At 38.0% G+C, this 13,060-nt stretch overlaps 1 protein-coding gene across 1 annotated transcript; it reads right to left on the reverse strand.

Moving 5' to 3' along the window:
* Nucleotides 1-7,098: 7,098 nt before the first annotated feature.
* Nucleotides 7,099-8,331, reverse strand: LOC133758458 (neuropilin and tolloid-like protein 2). The gene is given in 2 exon segments (XM_062189611.1): nt 7,099-7,718; nt 7,720-8,331. Coding segments are annotated over 2 exon segments (1,188 nt in total). The 3' UTR covers nt 7,099-7,142.
* Between the last annotated feature and the right edge of the window lie 4,729 nt (nt 8,332-13,060).

Here is a 13,060-nt window from a genome sequence, read left to right on the forward strand (position 1 = left end):
TCTACATGTGGAACCAACTCGCGTTTCCAAGCACAAAATTAAATGTTCCTTGAAAAGACACATTCAAAACAATAAAGTCCATCGATAATATCCGGAAAACACAAACACAGAGGCTGCGGCAATATCTGGGGTTGAGTTAGCCAAAACACAACTGGATATTTCTGGTTCCATCTAGTCATATCCGCACAAAGTTTTGTGGAATTCATAATCAATGGACTGAGAACATCACAGCAAAAATTCTTTTGGAGAAAAGCAAAGTCTTTTCAATAGGCAAGTGCATAAAATGTCATCTCTACAAACAGAAATGCCATGTATGTTTGCCGCAGTTCAACTAGCTTTCTTCCTAGAAAACATGAATGTGCAGAGCTGGTGTCTCCATGTGGAACTAATTAGCCTTTCCAAGCACAACATTAAATGTTCCCTGATAAAAAAAATCATTCAAAACAATAAAGTCCGTCAATAATATCCAGAAAACACAAACACAGAGGCTGTAGCGATATCTGGGATTGAGTTAGCCAAAACACAACCGGATATTTCTGGATTAATCCACTCATATCCGGACAAAGTTTTGTGGAAATCGTATGCAATGGCCCGAGAAAATCACAGTAAAAATTCTTTTGAAAAAACAAAATCTTTCGTTAGGCTAGTGCATAAAATGTCATGTAAACAAACAGAAATATCATGTTTGTTTGCCGCAGTTCTTCTAGCTTTTTCCCTGGAAAATATGATGTGTAAAGATGGTGTCTGCATGTGGTACCAGTTAGTGTTTCCAAGCACAAAATTAAGTGTTCCCTGATAAAAACATACCAAACAATAAAGTCCATCGATAATATCCAGAAAATACAAACACAGAGGCTGTAGCAATATCTGGGATGAGTTAGCCAAAACACAACCGGATATTTCTGGTTCCATCCAGTCATATCCGGACAAAGTGATTTGGAAATAGTATGCAACAAACCGAGAAAATCATATTAAAAATTCTTTTGGAGAAAAGCAAAGTCTTTTTGTTAGGCAAGTGCGTAAAATGTCATCTAAACAAACAGAAATATCATGTTTGTTTGCTGCAGTTCCTCTAGCTTTTTCGTAGAATACACGAATGTGTTGAGCTGGTGTCTCCATGTGGAACCAATTAGCATTTCCAAGCACAAAATGAAATTTTCCCTGATAAAACATTCAAAACAATAAAGTCCATCAACAATATCCGGGAAACACAAACACAGTGGCTGTAGAAATATCTGCGATTGAGTTATCCAAAACACAACCGGAGATTTCTGCTTTCATCCAGTCATATCCGGACAAAATGGTGTTGCATTTGTACGCAATCGACCGAGATAATCACAGTAAACATTCTTTTGGAGAAAAGCAAAATCTTTTCGTTAGGCAAGTGCATAAAATGTCATGTATACAAACAGAAATATCATGTTTGTTTGCTGCAATTCCTTTAGCTTTCTCCCTTTAAAATACGAATGTGTAGAGCTGGTGTCCCCATGCGCAACCAATTAGTGTTCCCAAGCACAAAATTAAATGTTCCCTGATAAAAAACATTCAAAACAATAAAGTCCATCGATAATATCCGGAAAACACAATCACAGAGGTTGCAGCAATATCTGGGATTGAGTTAGCCAAAACACTAGGGGATATTTCTGAATTCATCCAGTGATAACCGGACAAAGTGATTTGGAAATCGTATGCAATGAACCGAGAAAATCACAGTAAAAATTCTTTTGGAGAAAAGCGAAGTCTTTTCATTAGGCAAGTGCGTAAAATGTCATGTACACAAACAGAAATATCATGTTTGTTTGCCGCAGTTCCTCTAGATTTCTTCCAAGAAAGAACGATTGTGTCGAGCTGGTGTCTCCACGTGGAACCAATTAGCATTTCCAAGCAGAAAATAAAATGTTCGCTGATAAAACATTCAAAACAATAAAGTCCGTTGATAATATCTGGAAAACACAAACACAGAGGCTGTAGCAATATCTGGGATTGAGTTATTCAAAACACAACCGGATATTTCTGCTTTCATGCAGTCATATCCGGACAAAATGGTGTTGCATTCGTATGCAATGGACCGAGATAATCACAGTAAAAATTCTTTTGGAGAAAAGCAAAATCTTTTCGTTAGGCAAGTGCATAAAATGTCATGTATACAAACAGAAATATCATGTTGGTTTGCTGCAATTCCTCTAGCTTTCTCCCTATAAAATACGAATGTGTAGAGCTGGTGTCTCCTTGTGCAACCAATTGGTATCCCAAGCATAAAATTAAATGTTCCCTGATAAAAAAAATATTAAAAACAATAAAGTGCATCGATAATATGCTGAAAACACAAACACAGTGGCTGTGGCAATATCTGGGATTGAGTTAGGCAAAACAAAGGCGGGTAGTTCTCGTTTCATCCACTCATATCCGGACAAATGGTTGTGGCATTTGTATGCAATGGACCGAGAAAATCACAGTAAAAATGGTTTTGGAGAAAAGCAAAGTCTTTTCGTTACGCAAGTGCATAAAGTGTCATCTATGAAAGAGAAATATCATGTTTGTTTGCCGCATCTCCTCTAGCTTTCTGCCTAGAAAATAAGAATGTGTAGGGCTGCTGTCTCCATGTGGAACCAATTAGTGTTTCCTAACACACAATAAATGTTCCCTGATAAAAAACATTCAAAACAATAGAGTCCGTCTATAATATCCAGAAAACACAAACACAGAGGCTGTCGCAATATCTGGGATTGAGTTAGCCAAAACACAACCGGATATTTCTGGTTTCATCCAGTCATATCCGGACAAAGTGGTGTGGCATTCGTGTGCAATGGACCGAGAAAATCACAGTAAAAATGGTTTTGGAGAAAAGCAAAATCTTTTCGTTAGGCAAGTGCATAAAATGTCATCTGAAGGAGAAATGTCATGTTTGTTTGCCGCAATTCCTCTAGCTTTCTGCCTAGAAAATATGCATGTGTAGAGCTGGTGTCTCCATGTGGAACCAATTAGTGTTTCTTTTTTTTAATTGTTAACAAACATTGTTTATTAAGAATTCACAATAATTGTCTTACAGAACTTGCATGTGCCAAGGAATCATGGCAACAAACTATAGAATAACATGGTTTTACATATATAAACAAAAAGGGTGAAATATAATGCTCTGGGGAAAAAAACCCATTATAGAATTAATTACATTTTAAATCAGAATGACAAGCTTAAATGCAACATCTGGATTGTTGAGAGCTACTTGACTTTTAAAACTTACATCTGCAAAAGCAGGGTGACAGCCTAAAACCAAGGAAAAAGCACTCGGACAGGACTTCTGAGACATGGTACTCACTTGGATTCTTTGGGTTCCAATCTTCTCAACCCTTTTAAAGTTGCACCAGATTATCTTTCTTGGATCTTTAGAAACACTCAAAAGTTGAACTTTCTTCTGGGTCTCGAGTGTGAGTCAAGGCGTATTTTTACTACGTTCAACAGAACAGATACCAATTTGCACTGACAGCATTGTCTCCTTTGAGAATGACTCCTGGAACTGCAGTGAGGCTTTCTCCAGCCTGTCTCACCAGTTGACACAATCCTGAAGCAAACATGCATCCTCCTCATCAGACACAAAAATGTTCAGAGGCATGTAAGGGAGTTCTTTTAATGCTGAATAATTATATGAAATGACACTGACAGATGAGCTGTTAAATCAAAGGAGCCTTTTAAATCTGTGAAAAACTTTGTTGAAATTTTATTCTACCTCCTTCCATGAATAAAGGATTATCTCAGTATATCCCCACATACTTCAGATGTTGCAAAATGTTAAATTTTGAGTTAAATTTGGGATGGAAGATGATGACAATGTCATGGAAGTGAAGTTAACCCTGTCGCTGAATTGAAATTATTTACCTCTTCCAGATTTGCATTTTGTTAATGAGTCTTCAGAAAGTTCATGAAAAATGTGTTATAAAAAAACTGTGCATGGGTTTAAAAACTTTCTGCACCAAAATACACTTGTCTTTGGATTTCATTTTGCCACAAACTTTCTGAAGTATCCTTGTGCTTACCACTGGGGTCGTGTAGGAGGTTGTAACTTCAACAAGATGGCTACATTTCATGTCTTCCATTACTAAAATTTATGGCTTTCTCTTTAAACAATCTGTAAAGTAGTCCCACTAAACTCAGAGATGCAAGATTATATCTGCAGCAGTCAGATTCTGGCAGTAACTCCTGAAATCTGATAGTTCTGTTCTCTTTCCCTAGACCCCACAGCAAGTGTGGCTAAGAAACAACGGAGACCTAACACCCATCCGTGGCTCCATGGAGTCAAAACCCATGGCAGTCTAGGGCTGGCTTAGCTGGTCATCGTCTAGTCCTTTACTTCTTTTCCTGCAAACAGATGTATCAGAAACCAACACTCCCAAACTAAGCTGTGCCTTCACTGGGTTAAGATTTACCTTTATGTCCGAATTCTGCTTCTTTTTAAAATTCTGAGGCCATGCTGTCCTGTATAAAGAGCATTATGCCTTAGAGAAAAGTAGCCTTTGCTGCCAAGTTTGGGTTTTCTATGGTAAAAAGCAGAAACTGACAGAAAATTTAGAACCAAATTTACTATCCAAATTTCCCTTGGGAAACCATGTATTTCTGTGCTATCTGAATGTTAAAGTGTCTTCTTTAAAGGCTCCGTGTTTTTGTAGGCTTTTTCAAGCCCTTTTAAAGAAAGCAGAATACAAACTGAGAAATAAAAATATGGTCACAAGTGACTATAGATAATGTAGTTAAGCATACTGCATTATTTTCTACTATAACCTATAGGTTATGATGGGTCTAACAGCTTTTATGGATATAATTTACATACAAAATAAGCTAATTTCTCTTTCATTACTTTGAGGAATGAGACCACAGTTGCATTATTTACTATGCAGTTCCAATGCTGCCTCATATAAGTAATCTATAAAAGTGTCTATTCAGCATAGTTACTGAAAAAAACTCAACTATCCAATGTCTCTTGTATTAGTTCTTTGAAAAATATTACTTTGCCTTTCCAAATTGTATTTTTAAAACAGGAAATTAAATCATAAATGCACCATGTGTAGATTCCTCATCTCCTGGATATTTACTTTTTTAAAAATAAAACATGTGACAAAAGAAACACATTCTGAGGCAGTATTTGTGTATATATTTAAGGTCACAGTTTTCACTAATCTAAGAGAACATATCTATATAATATTTAAAATGAAATCTAGTGAAACCCCGACTTCTCATTTGAGAATTTACTATAAAAATATTAAAATGATAATTTCTCTTTTAAATGGTACTTGTATCTGTTATAATTTGGCAAATGGATTCCTTTCCATACACATTTTTTAGATCCAAAATATACATGACTGAAGGACCATGTAACAATGTATGTGATCTGTGTAGTGACATGAAGCAATAAATATCACACACTAAAGAATTTATCACAAACTAAATATAGTAACAAAAGAAAAAGCTTATGTACACATTACCAAGTTCTTTACAACAATTTATAGTGCATGGTTCTATCGCAGCATATTTGTACACAAAGTTTCTAATGGGAACACTGAACAAAATCTGTAGTGTAGATCTTTAATTTTGATTTAATAAAGTTTGTCCAGTATCAAATAATATCAAAAGTCTAAAAAAACAATGAGTTTTTATATCATGTTTATAAAGTATTGCTTTATATACCATAAAAAACATAAGGTCAAAAGTGCAGTTTAAAAAAAAGGGGAAGTTGTTATTTTTTTTTTAACACTTTTTTTTTTGACAGGCAGAGTGGACAGTGAGAGAGAGAGAGAGACAGAGAGAAAGGTCTTCCTTTTGCCATTGGTTCACCCTCCAATGGCCGCCGCGGTAGCGCGCTGCGGCCGGTGCACCGCGCTGTTCCGATGGCAGGAGCCAGGTGCTACTCCTGGTCTCCCATGGGGTGCAGAGCCCAAACACTTGGGCTATCCTCCACTGCACTCCCTGGCCACAGCAGAGAGCTGGCCTGGAAGAGGGGCAACCGGGACAGGATCGGTGCCCCGACCGGGACTAGAACCCGGTGTGCCGGCGCCGCAAGGCGGAGGATTAGCCTGTTGAGCCACGGCGCCGGCCTGGGAAGTTGTTATTTTTGCTAAAAGCTAGAAAAATGTACTGTCCCATGTAAGAGGTGATGTAAAAGCTTACAGTTGCTTAGGAATTTCCCTGTAACTCATAAAACTTGGTTCTCATTTGTTATAAGATAAACCAACACAGAGCATTAAGTAATCTTTCATAAAAATAAGAATCAATGCATATGTAACTACAGGCCTCCCCCAAAGTGAATTCACTCTGTGTATTAGAATGAAAGGGCCATCAATCAATGTGACCAAATTTGGGAAACTCCAAAGGCTAACCAGAAGTTATCTTCCTCAAATTCTTAGTCATAACTGGTAATGGTAATGGCATATACCCAGGGTTATGAAATCTTCTGGTGTAACTAACACAAAATATGATTTAAAGGTGATAAATCACATCATCTACTGCTTCTCACAGAAAATAAGGACTAAGCATCCAGTAACAAAAAGGCAGAAGTAGAGAAATTAGTCAAGAAACAGATGGATGAAACACAACTCTGGGTCTTAATTGGTAACTAGCTGTTTTCGACACATTTACAGAACAGAGGCCTATGCTGAAGTATGTGGTACATGAACCACTTATTTTTATATAAGAAACTCAAAGGGTAAAATTGTAGGTTCATAAAACAATCAAGGTTAGAGAAAAAATATGTAAAAGAAATCTTATTTTTAAGTTTATTGCGGGACCAAAATATTGACAGAGTGGTTATCAGTCAAGAGCAGTATGTCTTTTGCTAAAACTAGGAGGCAGCCTGAGCCTGGCTCAACACAACCACTCCCCCCTTCAAGTGCCATCTCACCAGTGGTGCTTGGTTTATATGACACCAAGAATCAGCATATTACTTTTTCCACTGCATACAATAAGCTCCTTTGTTGATTTAACATGTATAGACTGCCTGAGGTAATAAAGATGTCATCATTACAACAGGTTAATAGCAGATGAAGGTCATCCTTAGTTTTGACAGGGGAAGGGGTTGGCTGCCAGGAATAGCATGGGTATTGTATAGGCTGTATACTCATGTAGTTAGTAACCCACGTGTCACCTTGAGTGGAATATTAAAAGTCGATGGATATGGATGCTTGTGCAGAATCTTCTTGTCCCCTGACATAAATTTCACAGGGAATCTCCTCCATCACTCTATCTTCTAGGGCCTGTTCAGGGCACTCATGTGCCTGTTTGAAAGTATAGCTACTTTTTTTGAAGGTGCTATTAAATGTTTTCATTGGCTGTGGTTGTGCAAAATCATTTCGGAAAGGAAGTTCCATGGAGCTGAGGTTGGTCCTGCTTTGTTTGACACTGGATGCCTGCGATCCACAGTGATGGTCGTGGATGCAGCGGGAGGCAGTGGAGGAGCGCCGCATCTTCTGGTAGCTGTCTAGCTCTTCTGACAAGTCTGCCAGGTCTGCAGAAATTTCTTTGTCCCTTAGTGAGAACAGTTCATAATGGGGAGGATCAAACACTTCCTGGAACCCTGTTTTATTAAAAGCAGTTTTGCAAGTCATGACCTTTTTTCGAGGCTGCTTCACTTGTACTAAAATAGAAATAATGAGAAGGACCAAGACAATCCCTGATGTAATGCCAATAATTGTTCCATGGGTTTTAGTGATTTGTTCAAATACTCCTGCTTTTTTTTTTCTTAGCTTTTGGAGTAGCCTTAATTGTCCATATGCAATCAACTGCTTGGACAGGTTTTGTTTTTTCTTCTTGTTCTACCTGACTAGAACGTACTATTCCATCAGCTCCCGAGAGCTCAAACTGGCAATCTGGAATAAATGAATATTTTGCTCGAAATCCAAGTCCTTCAAGTTCTTCATCAGAACTAAACTTAATCCACATGAATCTCCCTGTTGATCTAATTAATGGAGGGCTTTTCATGCCACAGTAACGATCTATAAGAGGAGAGAAACCAAACGGCCCATCTCGAATTTCCAAGTGATCAAATCGACACTCAAATGATGGTTCTATATAATAACGTTCATCAAAGGTTAATTCTATTCTTTGACGTGGAGCAGCTTCCAAAATGTAGATACACTCCTTGTTTGGTGGGTATGAATCAGGATAATTTGGTGAAGCAAAATGACCTCCATTGCTGGTTCGAACCCAAATGCCACATTGGGTTGCAGGAACGTGCTTGATTCCAATATTTTGTCCATCTGGGGTCTTTTGGGCCACAGCAATCCCTTCCACTACAAGTATTGTTATTAAGAACACTTTGAGGACCGAGCAGAGCTGCTCCAGGGCCATGTTCCCCAGTGGCCCGGAGCTTCGAAAAGGGACTGAGGCGGCGGCGCTCACGGCCCAGCCCTGCGCGGCAGCAGCAGCAGCCCCGCTCCGTGCCCATCGCCGGCCAGAAGGCTGCCTCCCTTCCTGGCGGGGCAGCGCTCAGATGCGGCGGCCTGCCATGCCCCAGCCCCTCGGCGGGGTCCCGTGTCATCCCCGTTCCACGCCTCCGACTGCACAGCATCCCATCCCATCCACCACCCCGGAGCAGAGGCACAAGGAAGCAATAGCACGGGACAAGGCGCAAGCAGCTACGCCCGCAGCGGTGGCGCAGTATCCGCTGCCAATTAGTGTTTCTTAGCACAAAATTAAATGTTCCTTGATAAAACACATACAAAACAATAAAGTCCGTCTATAATATCCGGAAAACACAAACAGAGAGGCTGTCACAATATCTGCGATTGAGTTAGCCAAAACACAAGGGGATATTTCTGGTTTCATCCAGTCATATCCGGACAAAATTGTGTGGAAATTGTATGCAATAGACCGAGAAAATCACATTAAAAATAGTTTTGGACATAAGCAAACTATTTTCATTAGGCAAGTGCATAAAATGTCATGTATACAAAAAGAAATATCAAGTTTGTTTGCCGCAGTTCCTCTAGCTTTCTCCCTAGAAAATACGAATGTGTAGAACTGGTGTCTCCTTGTGGAACCAATTAGTATTTCCAAGCACAAAATTAAATGTTCCCTGAAAAAAAAGATTCAAAACAATAAAGTACGTCGATAATATCTGGAAAACACAAACACAGAGGCTGTCACAATATCTGGGATTGAGTTAGCCAAAACACAACTGGATATTTCTGGATTCATCAAGTCATATCCGGACAAAGTTCTGTGGAATTCCTATGCAATGGACCGAGAAAATCACAGTAAAAATTCTTTTGTAGAAAAGCAAAATCATTCGTTAGGGTAGTGCATAAAATGTCATGTATACAAACAGAAATATCATGTTTGTTTGCTGCAGTTCTTCTAGATTTCTCCCTAGAAAATACGAATGTGTAGTGATGGTGTCACCATGTGGTGCCAATTAGCATTTCTAAGCACAAAATGAAATGTTCCCAAACAAAAAACATTCAAAATAATAAATCCTTTGATAATATCCAGAAAACACAAACACAGAGGCTGTCTCATTATCTGGGATTGAGTTAGCCAGAACACCCAAATATTTCTGGTTTCCTGCAGTCATATCCGGATAGAGTTTTGTGGAATTCGTATGAAATGGACCTAGAAAATCACAGTAAAAATACTTTTGGAGAAAAGCAAAATCTTTCGTTAGGCAAGTGCAGAAAATGTCATGTATACAAGCAGAAATATCATGTTTGTTTCCTCCAGTTCCTCTAGCTTCCTCTCTAAAAATATGAATATGTAGAGCTGGTTTTTCCATGTGGAAGAAATTAGTGTTTCCAAGCACAAAATTCAATGTTCCCTGATAAAAAACATTCAAAACAATAAAGTCCGTTGATAATATCCTGAAAACAAACACAGAGGATGTCACAATATTTGGGATCAAGTTAAGCAAAACACAGCTGTATATTTCTGGTTTCCTCCAGTCATATCCGGACAAAGTTTTGTGGAATTCGTATCAAATGGACCGAGAAAATCACAGTAAAAATGGTTTTGGAGAAAAGCAAAGTCTTTTCGTTAGTCAAGTGCGTAAAATGCCATCTATACAAACAGAAATATCATGTTTGTTTGCCACAGTTCCTCTAGCTTTCTCCCTAGAAAATACGAATGTGTAGAACTGGTGTCTCCATGTGAACCAATTAGTGTTTCCAAGCACAAAATTAAATGTTCCCTGACAAAAAACATTCAAAACAATAAAGTCCATCGATAATATCCAGAAAAAACAAACACAGAGGCTGTTGCAATATCTGTGATTGAGTTAGGAAAAACACAACTGTATATTTCTGGTTTCAGCCAGTCATATCCGGAAAAAGTTATGTGGAATTCGTATGCAGTGGACCGACAAAATCACAGTAAATATTCCTTTGGAGAAAAGCAAAGTCTTTTCGTTGGGCAAGCACATAAAATGCCATGTATACAAAGAGAAATATCATGTTTGTTTGCCGTAGTTCCTCTAGCTTTCTCCCTAGAAAATACGAATGTGTCGAGTTGGTTTCTCCATGTGGAAGCAGTTAGCATTTCCAAGCCCAAAATTAAATGTTCCCTGATAAAAAACATAAAAACAATAAAGTCCATTGATAATATCCAGAAAACACAAAAACAGAGGCTGTCGCAATATCTGGGATCGAGTAGGCCAAAACACAAAATGATATTTGTGGTTTCATCCAGTCATATCCAGACAATGTGGTGTGGAATTTGTATGCAACGGACCGAGAAAATCACAGTAAAAATGGTTTTTAAGAAAAGCAAAGTGTTTTCCTTAGGCAAGTGCATAAAATGTCATCTATAGAAACAGATATATCATGTTTGTTTGCCGCTTTTCCTCTAGCTTTCTCCCTAGAAAATATGAATGCGTAGAGCTGGTGTCTCCATATGGAACCAATTAGTGTTTCCAAGCACAAACTTTAATGTTCCCTGATAAAAAACATTCAAAACAATAAAGTCCATCGGTAATATCCAGAAAACTCAAACACGGAGTCTGTCGCAATATCTGTGATTGAGTTAGGCAAAACACAAGCGGATATTTCTGGTTTCTTCCAGTCATATCTGGAAAAAAGTTTTGTGGAATTCGTATGAAATGGACTGAGAAAATCAGAGTAAAAAATGGTTTTGGACATAAGCAAAGTGTTTTCATAAGGCAAGTGCATAAAAGGTCATTGCTGCAGTTCCTCTAGTTGTCTCCCTAGAAAATACGAATGTGTAGAGCTGGTGTCTCCATGTGGAACCAATTAGTGTTTCCAAGAACTAAATTAAATGTTCTGAGATAAAAAACATTCAAAGCAATGAAGTCCGTTGATAATACCCGGAAAACACAAACAAAGTAGATATCGCAATATTTGGGATTGAGTAAGCCGAAACAAAAGCAGATATTTCTGGTTACATCCAGTCATATCCAGACAAATGTGTGGAATTCGTATGCAGTGGACAGAGAAAATCACAGTAAAAATTCCTTTGGAGAAAAGCAAAGTCTTTTCGTTGGGCAAGCGCATAAAATGCCATGTATACAAAGAGAAATATATTTGTTTGCCTCAGTTCCTCTAGCTTTCTCCCTAGAAAATACGAATGTGTAGCTGCTGTCTCCATGTGGAACAAATTAGTGTTTCCAAGCAAAAATTAAATGTTCCCTGATAAAAAACATTCAAAAAAATAAAGTCCATCGATAATATCCAGAAAAAAACAAACACAGAGGCTGTCGCAATCTCTGGGATTGCATTAGATAAAACACAACCGGATATCTCTGGTTTCATCCAGTCATATCCGGAAAAAGTGATGAGGCATTCGTATGCAATGGACCGAGAAAATCACAGTAAAAATGCTTTTGGAGAAAAGCAAAGTCTTTTCGTTAGGCAAGTGCATAAAATGTCATCTATACAAACAGAAATATCATGTTTGTTTGCCGCAGTTCCTATAGCTTTCTCCTAAAATACGAATGTGTAGAGCTAATATCTCTAAGTGGAACCAATTAGTGTTTCCTAGCACAAAAGTAATTGTTTCCTGAAAAAAAACCTTCAAAACAATAAAGTCCATCGATAATATCCAGAAAACACAAACACAGAGGCTGTAGCAATATCTGGGATGGAGTTAGCCAAAACACAACCGGATATTTCTGGTTTCATCCAGTCATATCCGGACAACGTGCTCTGGCATTCATACAAACTGGACCAAAAAATCACAGTAAAAATTATTTTGGACATAAGCAAAGGCTTTTCGTTAGGCAATTGTATAAAATGTCATCTATACAAACAGAAATATCATATTTGTTTGCCGCAGTTCCTCTAGCTTTCTCCCTAGAAAATACAAATATGCAGAGCTGGTGTCTCCATGTAGAACCAATTAGTGTTTCCAAGCACAAAATCAAATGTTCCTTGATAAAAAACATTCAAAACAATAAAGTCCATCGATAATGTCTGGAAAACACACACACAGAGGCTGTCGCAATATCTAGGATTGAGTTAGCCAAAACACAAGTGGATATTTCTGGTTTCATCCAGTCATATCTGGAAAAAGTGGTATGGAATTTGTATGCAATGGAGCAAGAAAATCATAGTAAAAGTTCCTTTGGAGAAAAGCAAAGTCTTTTCGTTAGGCAAGTGCATAAAATGTCATCTATACAAACAGAAATATCATGTTTGTTTGCTGCAGTTCCTCTAGCGTTCTCCCTAGGAAATATGAATGTGTAGAGCTGGTGTTTCCATGTGGAAACAACTAGTGTTTCCAAGAACAAAATTAAATGTTCCCTGATAAAAAAAATTCAAAAAATAAAGTTCATCGATAATATCCAGAAAACAGAAACACAGAGGCTGTAGCAATATCTGGGAATGAGTCAGCCAAAACACAACTGGATATTTCTGCATTCATCCACTCATTTCCGGACAAAATTGCATGGAATTCGTATGCAATGGACTGAGAAAATCACAGTAAAAATTCTTTCGGAGTGAAGCAAAATGCTTACGTTAGGCAAGTGCATAAAATGTCTTCTATACAAACATAAATATCTTGTTTGTTTTCCGCAGTTCCAGAAGCTTTCTCCCCAGAAAATTTGAATGTGTAGAGCTGGTGTCTCCAT

The sequence above is a fragment of the Lepus europaeus genome, chromosome 4 (assembly GCF_033115175.1).
Source record: "Lepus europaeus isolate LE1 chromosome 4, mLepTim1.pri, whole genome shotgun sequence".
In the NCBI taxonomy this organism is placed as follows: Eukaryota; Metazoa; Chordata; class Mammalia; order Lagomorpha; family Leporidae; genus Lepus; species Lepus europaeus.